This window comes from Callithrix jacchus, chromosome 6 (assembly GCF_049354715.1).
Source record: "Callithrix jacchus isolate 240 chromosome 6, calJac240_pri, whole genome shotgun sequence".
In the NCBI taxonomy this organism is placed as follows: Eukaryota; Metazoa; Chordata; class Mammalia; order Primates; family Cebidae; genus Callithrix; species Callithrix jacchus.
Genome location: NC_133507.1, coordinates 100,405,356 through 100,429,012, shown reverse-complemented (window position 1 = coordinate 100,429,012; position 23,657 = coordinate 100,405,356). Strand labels below are relative to the sequence as shown.

Below are 23,657 nucleotides of genomic sequence, written 5' to 3'. Positions count from 1 at the left end.
ATAGCTTGTTTTTCTACTATAATAATATACTATGAAAATCAATCTACATTTCTACCATGGAAATTGTATGTGTTCCAAATTATTCATTTCAGCCTTGATTAAAATTAAAGTTAAAATAATGACAATTATTTTAATAGCACAGACACTAAACAAGTTTTAAATTTTAAATTATTAACATAAGATTTTGAGACTCTAAAACATTAAGCTGTCCAATACAAATGTAGAAAGATAATGGTAATCATTTGAGAATGTGCACAGGTCTTAAAAGTTCTAAAAACATAAAAGTAGTAAGGTCAGTTAGGTGTCTTTGACACATTTGTATTTACTCTATATTTTCTAACCATGAAATTATTCTTGTCTAATTTGTACAACCTTCATAAAGACTCCAGGTTAGCTACAATGACTTACCATTACAAAACCTTTAACGTGTGTGTGAGACTAGATTATTTATTTATATGAAGGATGCTTTATTTTATCATGAATCCTTGCTCTTGGAAATTAAATTCATATTGACTTGTTAACCTTGTCATATTTAAACTAATTAACTAAATTTTCTAATTTTTTTTTTTTTGATACAGAGTCTCAGTCTGTCACCAGGATGGAGTGCAGTGGTGTGAGCTCAGCTCATTGCAACCTCCGCCTCCCAGGTTCAAGCAATTCTCCTGCCTCAGCCTCCTGAGTAGCTGGGACTACAGGCACTCGCCACCACTCTCAGCTAATTTTTGTATTTTTACTAGAGATGGGGTTTCACCATGTTGGCCAGGACAGTCTTAATCTCTTGACCTCGTGATCTGCCTGCCTTGGCCTCCCAAAGTGCTGTGATTACAGATGTGAGCCACAGTGCTTGGCTAAATTTTCTAATTTTTATAATGAAGCTTTATAAACTCTTAATATTCTTTTGATTAGATAAAAAATAACCCTTCCCCTCTTTTTATCAGAAAGTCTATAATAATATAACATACATTCTATTTTATAACATGAAATCTATGTTACTTAACATGAAACATCTATTTTATCCTGTGTTTTTAAAAATCAGGCTGGGCATAGTGGTTCATGCCTGTAATCCAACCACTTTGGAGGCCAAGGCGGGTGGATCACCTCAGGTCGGGAGTTCAAGATGAGCATGACCAACATGGTGAAATCCTGTCTTTATTTTAAAAAAAGTAATAAAAAAATTTAAAAAATAAAAATCTGCACTATATTTTCTTGTGGGGATGTGCTATAACTTATTAAATCATCAATTTTTGATGGACATTCAGGTTGTTTTGAGTATTTAAAACTTTTATAACACCTGGAAAATATTACTTGTACAAAATAGACTATATGTATTCATTGAATAAAAAAATCTTCTTTAGATTGCCTCAGGTTCTTAAAAGTTGGGTGCTTTTTATTTATTAAATTCTATACTCCAAAGCCCTTAGTTCATAGGACACACATGTAACTCATTACATTGTATTGAGTGTTGAGACTGTTTTGTGGGAAGGTAAGGCTTGAATATATAGCTGTGGATGGAGGTCCTCTTCCTAAGATGCCTTTGAGTTGTATATATGTATATATATATATATAGAGGTTTAGAATGCCACAAGAACTGGGCCTTCAGGGACATGAGGACAATGAAATCAAAACATGGAAAAAGGCCAGCACTTACCTGGATGAGGAACATAGCTATGTGGTGAAATTCTCCACGGCCCCCTTGTTTAACAGGAACTGTCATGAAAAATTTGCTGCCATCTCTAGAAAACACAGGCTCCTCATTCTAAAATATAAAAGAGCATAAAACAATCCCAAAAGGGCACATGCAATCTGTGCTGCCTACTACTGTTAATTCCTGGATGGGTTCTACCAAAATTGATTCAAAATTTGCTAGGAAATGGTCACATTATTTTAAAACATGAATGTATGCTATTTTTAAAAGTAAATCTGATACATTGTGTATGTATGTGGTTGAGTTGTGGGAAGGATGAGAAAAATTTGTGCATGGTGGATATGAGTGATTTACTATTAAAGACACTTTCTAAAATGGTTCAAACAAGAAATGTCATATCTTCACATGAGATTTTTAGTTATATAATCTTCAAAGATAAGGAACATGCAAACATTTGCACCAGTTTATCAAAATAAATATTTTAATTATAAAATTCCATATTTTCTGAAATCTCTTCTTCAGCAACTGGTTACTTGAAGATTCATTTCTGATAATGTATTCATAAATTTACTGAAAACACAAAAGCCAGCAGGCCATAAGATTGAAAGGATTCTATAGTAAGTTATTTAATTCAAATTTCCCATCTTTACCACTCATCTCTCTACAAACACACAAACTCAAATGCCTACTTACAACTGTGACCCTTCTTGATTATTTTTAATTAAACTCTAGTGGCACATTATTAAATCAATAGAATTATTTTTGAAAATTAAACGATGGAAGTCATATATCTATCTATATATATAGATATCTCTATATATATCTTCCATCAGTCTATACATAGACTGCTTCCATCAAGAGACCAGTCTGTATATATATAGACTGCTCTCTTTCTTCAGGAAAAACATTAAGAAAATGAATTTATCTGACAAAACATTGAATTTTTCCTGCTGGATTAATGAGAGTGATTATATATATGGTATAAAGAAAGGCTTTGATATGGGTCCTGAGTAGTTCTGCACAATGGCCTTCAAGCCCTTTTAGATGACTTGGCCCTCTACTGTCTTTTTTATCTCATCTTTTCCATTCTCTTGCTTCTTCACTAGGTTTCTTCATGATTCTGCTCCAGGATTTTTGTATTTTGTATTCCCTTGGTCTGGCTCTTTCTCTTATCTCTTTCAGGGCTCCGATCTGAAATCTCCTTATAAATAAGGTGTCTTCTTATTACCTTATCTCCTTATGAATAAGGCGTTTTCTTACAACAGTGACTATCATGTAAATTAAGCTCAATAATTATTTACTGATTGAATCAGTCAATTAACAACTATTTTAATATACTGAACAGTCTGATTTTAGCTTCATTCATAATACACCTCTTGATAGTAAAATAAGGATATTTCCTTATCTGCCTTATGAACATTCATGAAAATGTAAGTAATATATGTAACAAATTTAAAACTCTGAAGTAATATACCACTCAAGATTGGAAAAATTGTATAACTGAGCATAGATACTGACAAAATACTTGGCTGAGTGAAACAATTATTTAAACTATAATAAAGTCAATCATTCTATTTGTTCCATCTCCTGCTTCTATGGGAAAATCCAAGAAACTCTCTCTTGGAATTTCTTTTGTCTGAACAACCTTTCTATCTTCATTTTTCTGCAAAATCTTGCTCATTTTTTACTTATTCTCATAAAACAAAAGAATTTCCAAAATTTCCCTAGTTAGGAAATCTCTCTTCAGATATTCTAAAAAATATCTTGTATTCATCACTATCATGGATTCCAACGCACTCTATTATATTGATCTATTAATATATTGGCTTTCTTCACTAGGCAATTAATAATTAAACTAAATTTTAAATTTTATCTGTTTAGCTCTATTGCCTAGGACACAGTAGGTCCCAACTCATAATTGATGAATAGATGAATGTATCAATACAGTGAGCAAAAATACTTGTTACATATATCACTCTCTCCACCAGATTTACTCCCACATAACAGCTCCTCCCTTACGATTTTCCCTTTGTGCTTCTCTCAAAAGACGAATTGCCTTTTTCTCATATACAAATATATAAGCAATCTCCCATTTACATTGCCTCCTCCCCAGTTCTAGAATCTTAGAAGTAGTTCAGAAAAGGAATAGATGGGGGCTACAATCTCAAATGCCTTGCCGGACTAAGAAAATCTGCCCCCTACACTTGACAATGTCTGGTGATAAAACATTCAGTTCCATACAGATAATAACAGTTTCATAACATTATGCAAGTCAGTGTTTTTGACAGGCAAGGCAGTCACCTGGGGATACTGGACTCTATCCTTGACCAAATATATTATACAATGTTCATCCCAACTGCAGGTCCCTTGAAAGCTAGGCCAAGCATGCATACTTCTCTTTGCCTTTTCTACTATGCCAAAAGAGAATATATAATCATTCCGTTAAATTTATTATTATCTGAGAAGTTTGCCTCTTATTACTGCTACCATGCTCATCCATTAAGTTTCATATAATTCTAAGTATTTCATAAAATTCCCTTAGAGCTTCTGGAGAAAAAAAATCGACTGTGATAAACGACCAACAGCATTTACTAACTGAATAATTAATAACTGGATGCTTTGTTTTTTAAAAAAGTTTCTATTAAACATTCATAAATTTGGGATTTAAAAATTAGATAGCATAATCTCAAAAGAGCATGCATTATGTTGACATATGTTTAACTATTATGAATGTCACTGGCAATAAAATTAATAGGAAAAGATGTTTAATAATGGAGGGCAATTCAGAATGCTTCGGTATTCATTATATTTTTTATTTTTCATTCTTATTTTCTGTATCCAACTGAAATTTGTGTCTATTATTGGCTGTAAAATCAGGGTTTTTTTCAACTTTATTTTGCACACTGACTAAGGTAAAAGTATTTGTATTAATAGATAACCATGTATGAAGACACATATATGCATAATATATATATACAAACATATATGTCTATCCATCTACCTATCCTTCAGATAACTTATTATTTATAATCCTTTTTCCTTTTTTTCTTAAGCATTCAGTAAGTATCTATTGAGCTCTACTTACATACTGAATTCTATTCTAGGCATTTGGTTTATAATTAGGAGCAAAATATAAACATCCCCTTGCCCCTGTAACTTAGCAAAAAACCAAAAACCAAAATCATAGCAATAATTGTGTGTTACACAAAGATTACATTTGACTTTCATATAACTTTTATTGGGAGATGTGATTTGGTTAGGCTAGTTAGAGGAAGTGATATCTTAAGTAGGTGATTTAAACCAAAGTTTGAAAAATAAATAGGCTTCAAATAAGGAAGTTTGAAGGAATTTTATTCAGAAGGAAGGGCACTTACGAAGTCCCTGTGCATATGAGGGTCCATGTAGCTAGACTGGAGAAAACAGGTAAAATGATTATATGACACAGAGCTGAAAAAGCTTTCAATTTAATCCCTTGTGGACCTTTTAGGGATGCTAGTCTTTATCTGAATGACAGAAAGGACAGAGGAAACTTCTTTGAGTTATAGAAGTGCAAGTATGAGGAGAATGTTAGTAGCAACAATTAAATGCATATTTTAAAAAGGTCACTCAGCCAGCCTGCAGCGTGAACAGATTGGTGGGTGCCTGAGGGCATGAGACTTGCTGTATCTGTAGTTTGAACATGGACAGTGTTTGTAAATTAGAGAAAAATAAACTGACTTAAGAAATGTTTGAAAGTAAAATCTTCACATGTTAATTACATATATAGATAAAAATGAGAAAAGATTCAAGGATGACTATTGGGTAAATAGTTTTGAGATCTGAATGGATAATTACATCATTGACTCCTATGATAAAAATAAGTAAGACTGACTAAAAGAAGAATGTGATTAGTTTAGACCTGGAGAGTAAGAAGCTATTTTTACAGATTTAGGAGGAGATGGCAAGCATAAATTTAGATATTTCAGAACTCATTGAAGTGTCTCCATAAATGTGAAAGTCTCAAAATATGGGTGGTCATTAACACCATAGACACCTAGAGAAAGAATACAAAATAAAAGAGGGCTTTAAAGAACAAAAAGAAAACCAAAGGAAACCATACCACGTATATTATTTCCCTTCGCAAAAAGCAGTAATGGAGGTAAGAGTAAAATGAATTCAGCTATATTTAAATTAGCTATTGTGTTTCCTTCTGAATTGTCCCGGAGGAGACCCTGTAACAGTGATTAGGTTTTTGTCCGTATGTTCTTAATTCCAGCCTCATTTCTATCACAAACTAGAATTGTGAGCTAGAATACAACTGAGAAGCATTTATTTAAATAATCTCCATGATCAATTTATGTAGAGATCTGGTAAATTTTTAAGAACAATGCTAATAATTTCCACTTTGGTTAGGTCCTGAGTTTTTTCTCCTTCATCTACACAAAAGCATACTTACATAAAATATTTTAAAAAGTGATTCTGACAGTTATTCTGCAATTTATGTCTCATAAAATACAGAAGTAACCTTTTCACAAATGACATCACAGAAAGCCCAAATCATAAGTGATCCTTTTAATGAAAAAGAGTTACCCTTTCAAACCTAGCAAAGCCTTAAACTCATACATACTTTTTTACACAAAGTTATCACATAAGAAATGGGTGAACATAAGAACGGACACAATGGCCAAAATGTGACAGACCACCTATACTATACCTGCTTAGGGAGCCACGTATCTGATGTCACCTCATATTTCTGAAACAAAACAATTAACTCCATGAAGCATCTAAAGACCAAAATGAGCATATATCAATTTAACTTTTTTTAAAACACAGTTATCATCAGGTTTTTTTTCCCTCTTCAACTGGTGAAATACCCTGAGAGATCTCATTGTCATTATTGATTTAATCTGAATGAGTAAGTAGAGAATAGGGACTAAATGATAATTTAATTATAAAGTCTTTTCTTTGGTGAACTCTTTCAGAATTCCCAGCAGTACCTCACCAGGGATAAGAGATCATTTTCCAGCTCTGTTTGATTACCTCATTCAAACTGTTTTGAGCCACCAGACACTGTCTCTTTTCACCCCTAGGCATCACTGAGGGACAAAATTATTAAGTCCTTCAAAGGAACTGGGCAAACAGCCAGGAATAAAATTAAAAAGTGGACATTCCTTCAATATTTAATTTATTCATAATCATGGCCAGTTTTTTTCTTCTTAGTACCTCAGTCTTTGAGAAAAAAATAGCAAACATTTGAAATGACAAAATTATGTGTCCCTTCAAAACAGTCTTGCATCAGATCAGAGCCAAAATCATATTGCTAAAAGCAAAATTAGACTAATTTGACCCCAAGGTAAATATGTGTAGATAGGACAAGTTTTAGTAATACCATTTACATTTAATGACATAAAATACTTCTGGTTTTCTCAAAGAAATGATTCTACAATAAAAGTATTCAAATTAAGAAACATTAATAACAGTGTATTAGGGGCTTTTCTATATGCAGAGGTACCCTTCTCAAATTGTTAATAATAAATTATTTGCAGGTTTTTAAATACTAATTTCTCTTTCTAAATCCATATTCTTTTATTATAATTGATCACATTCTCTTTTCAGAGCATTTTTATCCCCATAGATATTCATTACATGAAGATATCAAAAAAAAAAAACATCTAACTGAATCATTTCTTTATTCTCCATTTGCACCCTCGCATTAACCATTCTTGATATCTGTAAAACACAGAAATAAAATATATTCCAATGCCACTGCTTGTTAGTACCACCAAGTATTAGTAGAACCCACGAGAGCCCAAAACTTCATGTGTTATTGTTAGTCTCATTATTTCAATTGGAAAACCTTTTTAACTCCACATGTAGAATAAAATATATTAGAATATCAACAAGGTGTCAAATCAAAAGTAGGATAGGACTACTATATCTATTTTCCATTGAAGCATTTTTTTTGCAGTTAACTGTATGCAATGAAAATATTTAGAATATCCTTATCTAGAAGGGCTTCCTCTAACTACAAAATATGTACGTCAGTTTTTTTTTTTTTTTATTGTACTTTAGGTTCTGGGGTTCATGTGCAGATCATGCAGGATTGTTGCATAGGTATATATGTGGCAATGTGGTTTGTTGCCTCCTTCCCCCCATCACCTCTATCTGGCATTTCTCCCCATGTTATCCCTCCCCAACCTCCCCATCCCCCCAGTGTGCCTCCCCCGCCCCCTCCTGAAAGACCTCAATGTGTGATGCTCCCCGCGTGTCCACATGTTCTCACTGTTCAACACCACCTATGAGTGAGAATATGCAGTGTTTGCTTTTCTGTTCTTGTGTTGGTTTGCTGAGAATGATGGTTTCCAGAGTCATCTGTGTTCCTACAAGGACATGAATGCATCCTTTTTTATGGCTGCATAGTATTCCATGGTGTATATGTGCCATGTTTTCCTTATCCAGTCTATCACTGATGAGCATTTGGGTTGGTTCCAGGTCTTTGCTCTTATAAACAGTTCCACTATAAAAATACATATCAATGTGTCTTTATAACAGAATGATTTATAATCCTTTGGGTATATATCCAGTAATGGGATTGCTGGGTCAAATGGAATTTCTATTTCTAAGTTCTTGAGGAATTGCCACACTGTCTTCCACAATGGTTGAACTAATTTATACTCTCAACAACAGTGTAAAAGTGTTCCTATTTCTCCATATCCTCTCCAGCATCTGTTGTCTCCAGATTTTTTAATGATCGCCATTCTAACTGGCATGAGATGGTATCTCAATGTGGTTTTGATTTGCATTTCTCCAATAACCAGTGATGATGAGCATTTTTTCTTATGTTTGTTGGCCTCATGTATGTCTTCTTTTGAAAAACATCTGTTCATATCCTTTGCCCACTTTTGGATGTTTTTTTTTTTTTTCTTGTAAATCTGTTTCATTGTTTGCAAATTCTGGATATCACCCCTTTGTCAGACGCACAGATTGCAAAATTTTTTCCCCATTCTGTTGGTTGCTGGTTCACTCTCATGATAGTTTCTTTTTCTGTAAAGATGCTCTCTAGGTCCCATTTGTCTATTTTTGGCCTTTTTTGCCAATGCTTTTGGTGTTTTGGTCATGAAGTCCTTGCCTACGCCTATGTCCTGAATGGTTTTGCCTAGACTTTCTTCTAGAGTTTTTATGGTATTAGGTCTTATGTTTAAGTCTTTAATTCATTTGGAGTTAATTTTAGTGTAAGGTGTCAGGAAGGGGTCCAGTTTCTGCTTTCTGCACATGGCTAGCCAGTTATCCCAGAACCATTTATTGAATACGGGATCCTTTCCCCATTGCTTGTTTTTGTCAGGTTTGTCAAAGATCAGATGGTTGTAAATGTGTAGCATTGCCTCTGAGGTTGATGTCCTGCTCCACTGGTCTATATCTCCGTTTTGGTACCAGTACCATGCTGTTTTGATTACTGTACCCTTGCAGTATAGTTTGAAGTCAGGTATCTTGATGCATCCAGCTTTGTTTTTTTTTTTTGTTTGTTTGTTTGTTTAGGATTGTCTTGGCTATGTAGGCTCTTTTTTTGGTTCCATATGAAGGTTGAGTGGTTTTTTCCAGTTCTGTGAAGAAGGTCATTGGTAGCTTGATTGGGATGGCGTTGAATCTATAAATTACTTTATGTGGTATGGCCATTTTCATGATATTGATTCTTCCTAATCATGAGCATGGAATGTTTCTCCATCTGTTTGTGTCCTTTCTTATTTCCTTGAGCAGTGGTTTGTACTTCTCCTTGAAGAGGTCCTTTTTATCCTTTGTTAGTTATATTCCTAGGTATTTTATTCTTTTTGTAGCAGTTGTGAATGGAGTTCTCATGATTTGGCTCTCTGTTAGTCTGGTATTGGGATACATGAATGCTTGTGATTTCTGCACATTGATTTTGTATCCTGAGACTTCGCTGAAGTTGCTTATCAGTTTAAGGAGATTTTGGGCTGAGATGATAGGATCTTCTAAATATACAATCATGTCATCTGCAAATAGAGACAATTTGACTTCCTCCTTTCCTAATTGAATACCTGTTATTTTTTTTTCTTGCCTAATTGCTCTGGCTAGAACTTCAAATACTATATTGAATAGGAGTGATGACAGAGGGCATTCTTGTCTAGTGGCAGATTTCAAAGAAAATGCTTCCAGTTTTTGCCCATTCAGTGTGATATTGGCTGTAGGTTTGTCATAAATAGCTTTTATTATTTTGAGATATGTTCCTTTGATACCTAGTTTATTGAGAGTTTTTAGCACAAAGGGCTGCTGAATTTTGTCAAAGGATAAAGGCCGATTTTTAAATTTTTATTTTAATTTTTTATTTAAAAATCAAGATTGTGTCTCACTATGTTGCCCAGATGGGTCTTGAACTTGTGGCCTCAAGCCATCCTCCCCACTTGGCCTCCCAAAGTGGTATAGTGGTAGGCATTTTCTTTTTTTTAAGACAGAGTCTCTCTTTCTTTGCTGCCCAGGCTGGAGCGCAGTGGCCTGATCTTGGCTTATTGCAACCTCTACCTCCCAGGTTCAAGTGATTCTCCTGCCTCAGCCTCCCAAGTAGCTGGGATAACAGGCATGTGCCACCATGCCCAGCTAAGTTTGTATTTTTAGTAGAGATGGGGTTTCTCTATGTTTGGTCAGGCTAGTTTCAAACTCCCAACCTCAGGTGATCCACCTGCCTTGGCCTCCCAAAGTGCTGGGATTACAGGCCTGAGCCACTAAGACAGGCCTATAATGTTTATTTCTGTATATGTATGTACACATATATATGTCTCATTTATATATAAAATGTTGTATTTGCATATATGTTTAACTTCACTCTGAACTTAAATATTAATGTAATTTTATTTTACATTCCCACCTGCAAAGAATGAGAATTTTTGTTCTTTAGATCCTCTTTAACAGTTAATGTTGTCAGTTTTTTATTATTTTAATGTAGTCATTCTAGTATTATATTTGTAATCCATATTTTGCTAATGTCTAATGAAGTTGAGTACTTTTATTTATTTTTAATATTTTTATATAAAAATGGGATCTCATTTAGTTGTCCAGGCTGGTCTTGAACCCTTGGCCTCAAGTGGTCCTCTCATGTCAGCCCCCCAAATTACTAAAATTACAAGGATGGGCCACCATACCTGGCCAAATGTTGAGTACTTTTTCATGTGCTCATTATCTTCCTTATAAGTAACTGTTTGAGTTTTAATGTTTTTATGGGGTTGTGTTTTTATTACCGAGATATAAAATTTATTTATATGTGTTTTTGTCTGATACATATTTTGCAAAATATTTTCTTCCAGACTATAGTTTACATATCCATTTCCTTAATGGTGTCTTTGATGAGAACTTTCTAATTTTATTGATGTCCAATTTATTGTTTCATAATTAATGAGTTTTTCATATTTTCCCCTAGAACAACGACAGTATTAGCTTTTAAATTTAGGGCTATGGTTTATCCCAAATTGATTTTAGAATATGATATAAGATGCCAAACAACATTTTTTTTTCCACAGTAGGGATGTCAATTGTTTCAGTTCCATTTTTTTGCACTGAACTGCTTTGACACCTGTGTAGGAAATAAATCAATCATATAAATGTGGGCCTGTTCTCTAGAAATCATTCAATTTAGTAACTTATTTGTGGTCCTTATCCCTCCACTAGCATCTCCAGGTTTTTGTGGCTTTTTATTTATTCTTGAAATCACATAGGGCTGATTCCTTCAATTTTGCTCCTTTACAGGATTGCTTTGACTTGCTCAGGTATGTTTTGTTTCCATATTAATTTTTAAAAACTGCTTGTGTATTTCTACAAAAAGAGTCAGAAGTGATTTTAATTGGGATTATTTTAAAATTATGATTAAATTTTGGTTGAATTGGTTTCTTCACGATATTAATCTTGTCTGTTTAAAAACATGGAATAGCTTTCATTTATTTAGGTCCTTCACATGCCTTTTAGTAATGCTGTATTATTCAGTATTGGAGTATTTCACAATATTCATTACGTTTATGATTGTGTTAAGTTTTAAAGATTTTAATGGTGTTTTAGCTGATTTTTTTCTTAATATCACTTACATATAGAAATCATGTTTTATTGTTTCTCCATTCTTTATTTTGAAACAAGTACAAAGTTACAGGCAAGTTAGATGACTGGTTCAAGAAACCTGAATACACTTTGGACGTACTTGCCACTTGTTTATATTTCATCTCATTTGCTTCCTTACAAATTGTGATTTTGTATTCTAGATTTTTATTGTAGCCTTTTTAAAAATGTACACAATTATGTTATCTATAAATACAGACTTAATTTTTCCTTTCCTAACACTGTAACTGATTTCTTGCTAAGTTACTCTGAGTGGGGCCTCTGGCAAAGTTTGCATCATAGTACTGAGAATGGAAAGCCTTACCTCACTGCTAATCTTAACATGAACAAGGTTAGTGTTTGCACATTCAGTAAGAGGGTACTTTATGAATATCTTTTAACAGATTGGGGATGTTTCTTCTTACTCATTTATGTTGAAAATTATCATGAATTGGGGTTTTGAATTTTATCAATTGCTTTTTGTTATTTAAAAAGATATTTAATTCTTTTTTCCTTAACTGAATTACACTGATTGTTTTTCAATATTAAACCAATCTTAAATTCCTGGGATTAACCTCATTTGATCGTAAAGCACTGTCCTCTATTTATATTGATGGTGTTGAGTATTGATATATTAAGGAATTTCTCATATTTGTGTTGATATGGAAAATCACCTAAATTGTGATTTTTCCCTTAAAAAAAAAAAACAAAACAACTTTGTTCTGGTAGACAGTTAATTTACAGACAGATGAACTTGACATCTTACAGTATAATCTAAAGGTGATTAGAAGATGTTTAGAACAGCTGTACTTCTAATGCTCTCTCTTTTTGGGTTCTCAGTTGAATACCCATGGTTTTCGGTGAGATCTCTTCACTATTGTTGTTCAGAACTCTAATCCCTCTAAGTACTTTGCCACTTGCAGATTCTTCCTTTGCTACAAAAATGTTTAGTAGTTGTTTCCTTTAAGGCAATGTGGAGGCATATATGTATGTACAGCTAAGCACTGAGCCTAATACATAAGGGGTCCTCTTCACAGATTACTAGGGTTCTTTTCTATATAGCTCCAACTTCTATGGTCCCTGACCTATAAATTCTAGTCATCACAAAAACCTCAAACTCTGATTCTCCCTGCCTACTTACATCACAGAGACGTTTTTGCTTTGCTTGGGCTCTATCTCCTTGCCATTTGGTCTCAAAAGTGTTGTGAATAGAAACTCATAGTCAGGTTGATTTTGTGCATTTACTTGATTTCAGCATTTATGGTCATGATTCTCCTATTGTTCCATATTTGAAAACAGTTGTTTTGTATACTTTGTACAATTTGACAGTTGTTTACAACAGAAAAGCTAGTCAGGTAACATTTACTCCATCTTTTCCAGAAAAGGAGGTTGAAAATTCAGTTGTTAATCTAAAAATCCTTCACCAAAATGCCATGCACATAATATAACCATTTAAACTTTCTGCAATGTTTTCTCTACCAGGAATCTTAAAATATTACACATTAAATTTACTACAGAGTTTATAAAAACTGATATTAGGAATTGAATATAATCTGATTTCAAAACAGAGGGTTCATAAATCAATTTTTACTAGTTTTATTTAATTTCAGGAGAGAAACACTGTTATTTTGTCAGATCTATCTGAATTACAGAAAAAAAACAGGGATGTATTTAAAGTGGATAGAAAAATTTTCTATATTCTCAAGTTAAAGACACAATATAGAGAAAAATTCCATATCTGAGAATGAAGCTAATCTGTCTTGGATTAATCTTCCTGCTGTATAATGGTTAATTTGGTTTTTAAAAGCTCAATTTGTTCTCTTCTGCTTATCATCAATATTGTTCACTTCAAAGTTTGGAAGCTTTATGAATTAAAATATATATTCTTAATAGAATAATTCTTTTCCTACTAGTTTTAAAAGCTAAACCCTGAATTTTTGCACAATGCATTTCCTGATCCCTCTTTGTAAAGCTGCATAAGCTACTTTACTTAAAGCATAAAAGAAAAGTAAAGTATACTTACTCTACTGCAAGCACCAGTAGTGGTCTCACAGACTGTGAGGATAGAGATGTTCTGGGGTCGGTTTAACCATCTTACCACAGTCTTGGTATTGCTTACCCATTTAACCATAGTGATATAGTATTCTCTAGTTTGGAAACAAAATTAAAACATATGTTTAGAGACAGAGCACTGGGATAATACCAACAATATACATTTGCCATTTTATATATAAGAATAACTGAACCACTATAAGGATGTTGCTTCATATTAATTTATAGATAGATACATAGATATCTGCTCATCAATATTTACATATATAAAATGTATGTGTATGTATGTATTCACATGGGCATATACATATGTATACAAATATACAGATAATTTGAGAATAAATTTGAGAGTGAATTATTTCCCAGAAAAGTAATTCTTGGAAAAATCAAAACAACCACATTCTGGATGTTTATGAAAATTATCTATTGATTAGTACTCCTTTAAGTGCAGAACAATTATACATTTGTAAATGCAAGTTTTTTTTTTCTTTAAAATCGCAATCAATGAATCATCAAGAATAATCTTTTCCAATAAAAGGCAAAGGTTATTTCTGGCTTAATGATTATATCTTTTACATAACCTCTGTGTTATTTCACTTTATACATGGGACCTTTGGCTACAAAGGTATGAATGGTTTCTTTTGGTCTTTGTCAGTTGTAGACCAAGGACCAGTCACAATCTTAATATATAGTATTTCTTACAGCATTGTCAATTACCTTATTTATTTTAAACATTTTTAAACCAAGAAGGAATCAAATTAAAGAAGATGAAATTCTATTAAATTCTTGGTATAGTAAGGATATAATTCATGGGGCCAGTTATGTCCTTAGACTAATTGGAGATAGGAAAAAGTTTATGTGTCTTCCTTTATAATACATATGTTTGGACATGTATACCTTATGTCACAAAGCTTCCAACTCACACACAAGAAAATACAATCACCAATACTCATAAATTTATGCTAAAAATTTTAAAATTTTTTCTAAAATATTTCCCAGTTTCAGAACAGAATAGTTACTTCAGAAATAGCCATCCAGTCTATAGCCTTACCAGACTGAATGTGCCCAAGCGCACCTGATCTCAGAAGAAAGAGCCATCCATGTAAGGAAAGAGCTATCAAAGTACTGTATTACAACTTACTAACTTAGTTTTATATGACTTAGAAAAAATCAGCTACAGAAGAATAACCTCATGATACAAATCCCGTCTTTAGATGCATCTGGGTTAAATATCCAGCTACATGAATGTTACATATCTAACATTAGTGAGTAGCTACTATTTCCTCTAGAAAACCTGTTAGCTGATCAAAGTTAAGACGTCAGGAAAAGGTCAAGCATAAGTTGACATACAGGAAGACCACCATATTTTTTTCAACAATCTCTTCAAGACATCTGGCAACTTTCACAACTAGCTGAACTTGGCTTGAAAACTGCCATTAAACTCAGTAAAATCAAAACATGAAGTGCCCTAAATAGTTAATAAGGCAACATTGAATAAAATATGCAGCTAGCTTAGGTATAATCTTTGTCCATATCAGTAGGCTTTGTGATCCTCCAAAGAACAGTGTCCTGTGCACTTTCACTGTGTTTTGCTTAGGCTGATTACTTTGCATACACTATTATATTTAGCAATGTGAATATTAAAAAGTAGAAAATGAAGTATTAACCTTTAATAAATTTTTCTAGAGAATTTTAGCTTATAGAAAAATGATATTAAGTACTACAAATAATCAGAAAATAAGTGCTGAAATGCTGAATAATTGATATAAATGTCATTGAAATTTGAAGCAAAAAATTGATTTGAATATTGTAAACAACTAAGCAAAGACTGCAAATCAAGGTCTTATTTTCTGGTAAAAATCTAGATTGAACTGATATACAGTTGATTTTCAAATCCGGTCAGAAACGTGTCTCAATTACCTGCCATAATATTATATTTTGTGCGATATGAGGTAACAAACTAACATGAATAATTAAAAAAATAAATAGTAACAACAAAATAGAATTTAAATATTCATCTCGAGAGGTTTTCCCTTTCAAAGTTGTTCTCAAATGAAATGTTACAAGAACATCTTCAAAATGCCTCACAGACATGACACAATATTAGCTAAGATGCCAAATTTTGACTTTTTTTTTTTTTTTTGACAGAGTCTCACTCCATCACCAGGTGCTAGACTGGAGTTCAATGGCGCAACCTCGGCTCACTGCAACCTCCACCTCCTGGGTTCAAGTAATTCTCCTGCCTCAGCCTCCTGAGTCGCTGGGACTACAGGCGTGTGCCACCACGTCCAGCTAATTTGTGTGTGTGTGTGTGTGTGTGTGTGTGTGTGTATTTTTAGTAGAGACAGGGTTTCACCATGTTGGTCAGGATGGTCTTGATCTCTTGACCTCGTGTTCCACCCGCCTTGGCCTCACAAAGTGCTGGGATTACAGGCGTGAGCCACTGTGCCCGGCCTAAATTTTGATTTTTCAAAAAAGAATTTAATCTTTGGAAAAGAATTAACAGCCAACCAGTACAAATGTGGTGAATAACTGATTTTTAAGGAAACACTAACTTAGTTGTAAAATGTTAAGTTGAAAATCATTAATTTACAGCAATACACTTATATTTATCTTTGACTAAATACTGTGATGGCTGTGTCTGCTTCTACATAATGTGCCTTATGGTCATAAGCAAAGCATTATCTGATGTGCGATATCTCATTATAAACCTTGCTTATACCCAAGAATGACCTTGCTTACGGTAAACACAATCTGAAGAATGAAAGTTCTCCATAAAGTTGAATTTGTAAAGTCTAACAAGGGGCCATTTCAAACCACTGAAATTTCTATATTAAAGTGTTAGAAATAGCCAAAATGGAAGCTCAAGTAGAGCTTGACACATAGGCAAGGAGGACAGATATATCTATTAACTAAATCTCTTCCTATATCATTTATTTCCTTGCCCCGGGAGTCTAGCTGTACATCTCCCTGTAAATCATATTGATTAATCATGCTTACTCATAAGTATTCAGGCTGTCTCTGAATGAGGGAGTGGGGAAGCACCCTTACCTGGAAATGTCACACTCCTTGGCCTGCCTGCTGCAGATGTAGCTGTCCTCCTGGAACTCCATCTCATGAACACATTAGATCTGGTGTTCCACGACCAGTGGCCAGCAGAGTGTCCCTTTCTTATAACTGGATTTCCTGCTTGTTCCTAGTCTCCATGGCTCTGGATTACCCAGGGAGTCCTCGAGGATCTGGTCCTCTTGAGCCACAGAGACAGAGACAAGCTAGTTAGAGGGTTTATACTCAAGTCAACAGAGACTTTCTATCAGCTGGGTGGTCTGGCACAGAAGATCTAATTGTCCACAAGGTTATGTGAAATGGAGGCCCCAGCATCACCTGCAGACAGGTATGTTAGCAGTTACACCATGTTTTCACGGTCTTCCTGTCCAATTATTGCTCTGTGTTTGCACCAAAATAATTGTGAAATGTAGTTACTTTGTGCTGTTCTCTTCTAGATAATCTGTGATGTCTTCCCAAAAGTATATTGTAATGGTATTCATGACCAAATTATAGCTAGTGTCTCCAAAGACCTCTGTTAATAACTATGTATTACTTGTAAGAAGGACACTTCCATGAACGTGGGTTAACTTATTAATTAGATTTTCTTGAAAGGCACAGATATTCCTTGGAAGAGTAAGTGATGTAGGCTAGATATACTTAAAGAAATAGGAAGAGGAAGCCTGAGAGTGTCAAGCCCAGAGTGACAGGGGAAATGTGACCATGTTAAATCAGTGATGCAGGTTGAGAACAACAGGTCACAAAACATAGATGACTTTAGAAAGATTTCTTATAAGTAAAATAATGCTAAAGACATAGAATAAGAAACCAAATATACATTATTACTTTTACTCTTCAGACTAGAGAGATCTACACAAATGACCATGTATAACTTCTCCAAATTAATGTGACTTATCCAATCTGTGGAGTATCTGCATGACTCATTTATCATAAGATAAAATTTCCCTTGAAAGTAAATATGTATTTTAAAATTCACACTTAGATTTTCTAATAAAGGTATTGAGTGATTGCAATACCTTAAGTGCACAGTACAATAATTTGGAAAAAGATTTCTTCCATCAAAGATGAGATAACCCATCTAACTCCCGCTGGTTCTGGAAATATTCAAGAAGGGGCATTATCTTAGTTTCTACAATGCTACATTCTTTACAGAATCAGTACAGACCGTGATTCAGATAAGGATAAACTGAATGGTGATGAGATGAGTCTGAACTGAATTACTTTTGAAGAAAAGTAGAACTCAGTGTCTAAATTGATGAAATGACTTTAGCTGAATCAGACATAAATAAACAAATAAATAAAACAATTGAAGAGAATATAAGGTTAAGATTTGGGAGAAGAAATTATGCCTTTCTGTAGATTATCTTATCCTTTTCTTTTTAAATCATATAAATTAATAAAAATTTATTTTACAGTCTTTGATGAGTATAAGCATTGGGTTGAAGGGACAGTCTACCTAATAATGATACCAGCTTGGGGACCTTCTACTGTTATAGTGATAAACACTGGTTATTATAAATGAGTAAACCAATCATCCAAAAAACAATCAAAGAGACCAACGACAACAAAAAAAGACCTAGAATCTTGAATTCAAACAAAAAAAATGTTGTTCTCTAGGGTGGAAGTCAGAGAATCCAGTTTATAACATAGTGCAAGTCATAAAAAAAAATTTCTGTATTTATCTATTATCCTTCCCTGTATAGACACGGTCATATATGTATTCAATTATTATTCTAGTCATCGTGGCAATTTTATTGGAAGGAAGAAAGCGAAGAGATGATTATATTTGTGGTTTATGTGTGGTGGAAAAAAAATACTAAAAAGGAAACTGAAAAGGAATAAAAGATAGTTTGTAATAGTACTGACAAACAGAATATGATCCACTTATTGGTTGCCATTTCATAATCTAAAGATTCTAAAAATATGCCAGATGCCTAAGTAACATACCAAAAAAACTCATAAACACATAAATTGCTATAAAATAATTATTTAAATATTCTGCTAATGAGAGTTTAGGCAGTATTTCAAACTATATGGGTAGCTATGCTATGAACACAACACAAACATCAAAAAGAAGAGAGAACATCTGATGAACTTAATAGGACGTGAAGAAACTATGTTATTAATAATTCAATTTATATATGTTTATATTTATACAAATAGGTAATAAAATCAAGGCCAGGAATCAAGAGCTCCTTTTAGAAAGAAATGTGGATATTGTAAAATTGGTTCCTATTTCAAAGATTTTTTTGAAAGAAAAAAAATTAGAAATTATTATTTCACGACAAAGGGATACAGCTCTGAGACAGGTAGTGATTTATCCAAAGAGACAAATGAAATGGTGGTAGACAGGTGACTCAAACACTCCTAGTCTATATTCCTTTCCTGTTTATTCAATAGCATTAAACAAACCAGAGGAAAAACTACGAGTTAAGGACCAGATAAAATGTCAATAGTGTCCATAATTGCGTCATTTGTAACTTAACCATCCATGGCCGCTAGATCAAGCTCAGAAATAAATGTTACTATTTGATTTGGTCAACTTTATTACATTATATATGTCAATTCAGGACTATCTTTAAGGTTTTCCATCCAATGTAGATGAAATGCTCTGCAACTTGATGAAAGAGGTCTTACTTCATTTTCTACTTTTGTTATCAACCAGTCCTGAGCCTCTATCTCAATCATTTACTTTGGCTGGAATTTATTTTTTCCATCAGGAGGAGGAACAGTTTATATTAGGTAGTTAATGAGGGTCTTCTGGTATAAGCATTCCATAAACCGTTATTGCCTTTTCAAGTGGGTAAAATTTCCACATACATCAGGCTGCACTCTGTAAAAATGACCAACTGGAATGAAATTTTCTCTAAATATATCAATGAAACAAAATTTGAATGAAATTTCTGTTGGAACCAATCACCCTGATTTTCAATATCATCAAAATAAACTTTGAACTTAGCCCCACATTATTCAATATAATGTGAAACCATTTTTCTAAATCAGCTGTCTATCCCATCTCTAGGCTTGTAATAAATTTCCAAAGAGCTGTAGTATTTGAAAGAATCACTTTGAAGTCTGAGACCAAGCTGGATTTCAAAATACACATAATTATTTGAATAGCTGTTCATTGCTGAAGATTTTGTTAATATTAAAATTATACTTCTGACCCAATAAAATGTGTTTTCTCCCTTATCAAGCTTCTTAAATATAAAGATTTCATATGTAGGATATTTTGGGAAAAAAATCATTAAATATCTCTGGAGAAGAAAGCTAGAGAATCCTTGGCAAAACTGTGGGGACAAAGTTGGAAAAATTCACAAATTCCAGAGAGATTATACCCTTTTAAAGGGCACCTTGAAAAAATATGTGTAGCAACTATTTTCTTGAAGAAAATTTAATGGAAAATGATCCTTTGCCATCTCTGTCACATCTCCAGGAAAAGACCTAATTCTCAGTATCAGTCTCTTCAGTCATTTTGTGGTGCTGATAATCACCTTGGAGCTAAATGCTTCTTGGTAACAGTCAGACACCGAGAATGACTTCATTCCTCACTACTCGAGGCAACTTCAGCTTTATTTTCAAGTGGATTTGTTGAACTGATCACACCTCTCTCTAAATTGCAACAAAATGATAATTGAAGTGAGAATATCTAGTTCCCCATAAAAGTGAAACTGAAATTGCATACCTTGATTTAAAGCTGTCAGGTGGCATGAGCTCCAACGTGTGAGTTGGTCCATATAGGTTTACAACATATAATTTTATTGTTGGGTTCACTTGACCTGCCTTTGAGAAAATGAAAGTTGTAGTGCAAGTATATTAAGCATTAGAATATATTGAGCAAAAAAAGGACTTTTGATTCATTTACTGTTTTGTGTTAGAAGAGAAAAAAAGTTTAATTTCTCTGAAGTAAAAATGATTTTAAATTCGACAACATGATTGCTTTCAATTGTTTTTTCAGATTGCTGCTTCTCAAGCATTTTCATCAGACAATTAAAGGTGATAGGAAACTGTGATGACTTCACTCATTAGACAGTGCTACAGTGTTCTTTCCCTAAAATGGCACCAGTAATTCAAGTAGCTACTCACATTAGAGAATATGAAATACAATGGGAAGAAGATTTGGCTAATTAAAAAAAAAAAGGAGAAATAAAGAAAGAAAAAAGGAAAGAAGGAAACCTACCCAAACTAGGTGCCCCATGCTTAAAATTCCAAATCTCCCAGGCTTTTTTTTTAAACATCACTAATTACTAAATGGGGTGACTCGTTTGCATAATTGACCCTTGGGAGGTGGGCCATGGGCAGACTGCCCTCACTGAGTACTGAATACCTGGCATAAGGAATAGAAAGGCAGCAGCAAGGATAATGTAATTTAAGCTCAGTGAATCAACATTTTATTAAATAAATAATGACTTGCAGGCATAGCAGTTGGTATGTTTCTGGCACATAGTAGACACTAAAGGCCTTGTCTACATTATCTAATTAAATGTCCCTACAGTCCTAACATACAACCATTTTCTTGGTCACAATGTAGAATCTAAGCAAATTGTGCAAGGTGAAACACCTAAAACTGAGAAAGTTAGTATTTAAACCCAGGTGGCTCTTAACTACAATGTGAATGTTGTGCTTTCTGTTCTTTCCAACAAAATGGCCTTAAAAGTTTTGCCAAATATACTGTGAGTAAGTAGGGGCAGGAATGAGAACTTTCAAGCAGTTTGAATGAATGAATGAATAATCATATCAATGATGTACCAAATTGCTTGATTACGTGTGGCTCAATATATTTCTAAACAATACACCATTACTTTTATGATGTAGCTGATGCTTAAAGAAGTCCGTGTGAGATATATAGAGAAGAAAAAGGAAATTAAATATTAGTTGAATTTAAAGATCTGATAAAAATCTAAAGGGAATGAGTAAACTGATTTAAAAATGACAAAGATCCATTTTTAAGGAATTGGTATTGACAAAATCCAGAGTTAAGTCAGAATCAGAATCAACATAATACATTCTACCAATAGCCAGCAAGAGCTCCTCAATAACTATTCTGTTAGGATATCAAAAGAGACGAGCACATTGGCAGAAGTGCATCATTCAATGGTTAGAAGTATTGAGCCAAAGGAAGAAGTCAGGAAAGGTTTCCACTACAGAAATGAGGTAACTATTAAGAGAAATTATGAAATTGGTTTATAGAGTAAAGGGCTCCCTGGAAGATAAGCTACGAGCCTGCCACACACCAAAGACTATAGAATTTATATAAGATTCTTATATATAATCTATGTAAGAATTTGCAAATCATTTCATTATTCCCAAACCTGACAGTGCCTCAGCACATTTGTTGGGCAGGTTAGCCTTCTGTGACTCTCAGGAGCTCCCTTTCACATCATTTTTCTTTTAATTTAGTTGTCGTGTTTCTCCCTGAAATTAATGGCCTTATCTATTTAATTTTTAGTCTACCATTTCTCTAGCTGGATCAGGTGTGTTAAACTTTAGAGCTGGATACAGTATTAGCAGTGCCATTCAAGGTGTTGTTCTTGGACCAGTAGCATCAATCAGCATCTCCTGGAACCTTAACAACACAAATTCCTGGACCCCACCTGAAACCTTATTCAGACTCGGAATTAGAATCTCTGAATGTGGGCCAAGAATCTGTTTAAACAAAATTCCCAGATAATGAGTGTGCAAATTTTAACAAAACACTGATCTATATTTCTATCCTTATCTATTTATCTATCTACCTAACAGCTTGGTGGTCTTCAAATGTTAGCCACCATCAGAATCATTCAGAGGTCCGGAGGAGCCTGTTAAGCTACTGATTGCTAAAGGCAGTCCACCTCCAGCATGAGACTGATACCCTATGAAGCTGGTGAAAGCACCACATTTTGAGAATGGGCTTAGCTTAATGCGTAAGTCAGAGAAACCTGAGTCCAAATGTTGACTCTGTTATTTACTTGGCATAGCTATGAGCACATGCTAAAGAGTCTCAAGTATCATTTTATTTGTCTCATTTTGTCATATTCTTTGAGAATATGTCACAAATCAGAAATTTTAAGTTGAAATTTTCCTCCCTGTGATAAAAATATCTCATAGACTAATAAAAAAGGTTTATATAAAATGCTGAAAATAGTATATGATAGTGAATTTAAATGATAATTATTAAGACACTAAAAGTTCTTTTCTAGTTAGTGAAAAGCTGTGCTTCTATTTTTTTAATCATTCAATACACTGATTAAAGCAAATGGGAAATTTAATTAAATTAGATCTTTCTGCAAATTCTTACCAATGATGCAGTTTTATGGCATGCTTTGTTAAAGACATATCTGTTATCATATCTTTAAGGCAGTTTCCTTTATGTCAGCAGCAATGTAAGCTTATATAGGATAACTGATACTCTAATTAACTTCTACATGAACACAAATGAAAAGTTGTACAAACTCGTGGCCAGTTTTCAGACAAAATGTGAACAACTCAACTAAGCATTAGGTTGCTTCCAAAATTCAAATGTCCAGCATTCTATAATCTCATATTTGTATCTTTCCATGAAGTTTTGAAATTAACACACATCACAAGTTCATAGTATATGGTTCTGTAAATTTTAATATTTGAATCATTTGAATAATTTCAAGAGTTTGCAGACTAGAGGGTATTCATCTATTTGTTTTTATAGTTATACTTGCCATGAAGACTGCAAATCCACAAATTTCTTTATTATTCTGAAACACAAGCCTCAATAGCAATTAACCTTATTTTCCTGGCAACTAAATTGTCATTAAACAAGATAATGTTTTAATTAAAAAGATTAACCTGAGGTGACTAGGATAGAACT

General features: G+C 33.5%; 1 protein-coding gene across 5 annotated transcripts in view; it reads right to left on the bottom strand.

The window, feature by feature from the left end:
- DPP10 (dipeptidyl peptidase like 10) overlaps positions 1-23,657 on the bottom strand; it is a 1,417,953-nt gene that overhangs the window by 63,327 nt on the left and 1,330,969 nt on the right. For all 5 annotated transcript variants that reach the window (XM_078327944.1, XM_035306582.3, XM_035306580.3 and 2 more), the window contains 4 exons: positions 20,520-20,617; positions 13,740-13,863; positions 6,339-6,377; positions 1,649-1,756 (listed from right to left, as the gene is read on the bottom strand). In XM_078327944.1, the coding sequence (XP_078184070.1) occupies positions 1,649-1,756; positions 6,339-6,377; positions 13,740-13,863; positions 20,520-20,617 (369 nt within the window). The remainder of the gene's footprint in view (positions 1-1,648; positions 1,757-6,338; positions 6,378-13,739; positions 13,864-20,519; positions 20,618-23,657) is intronic.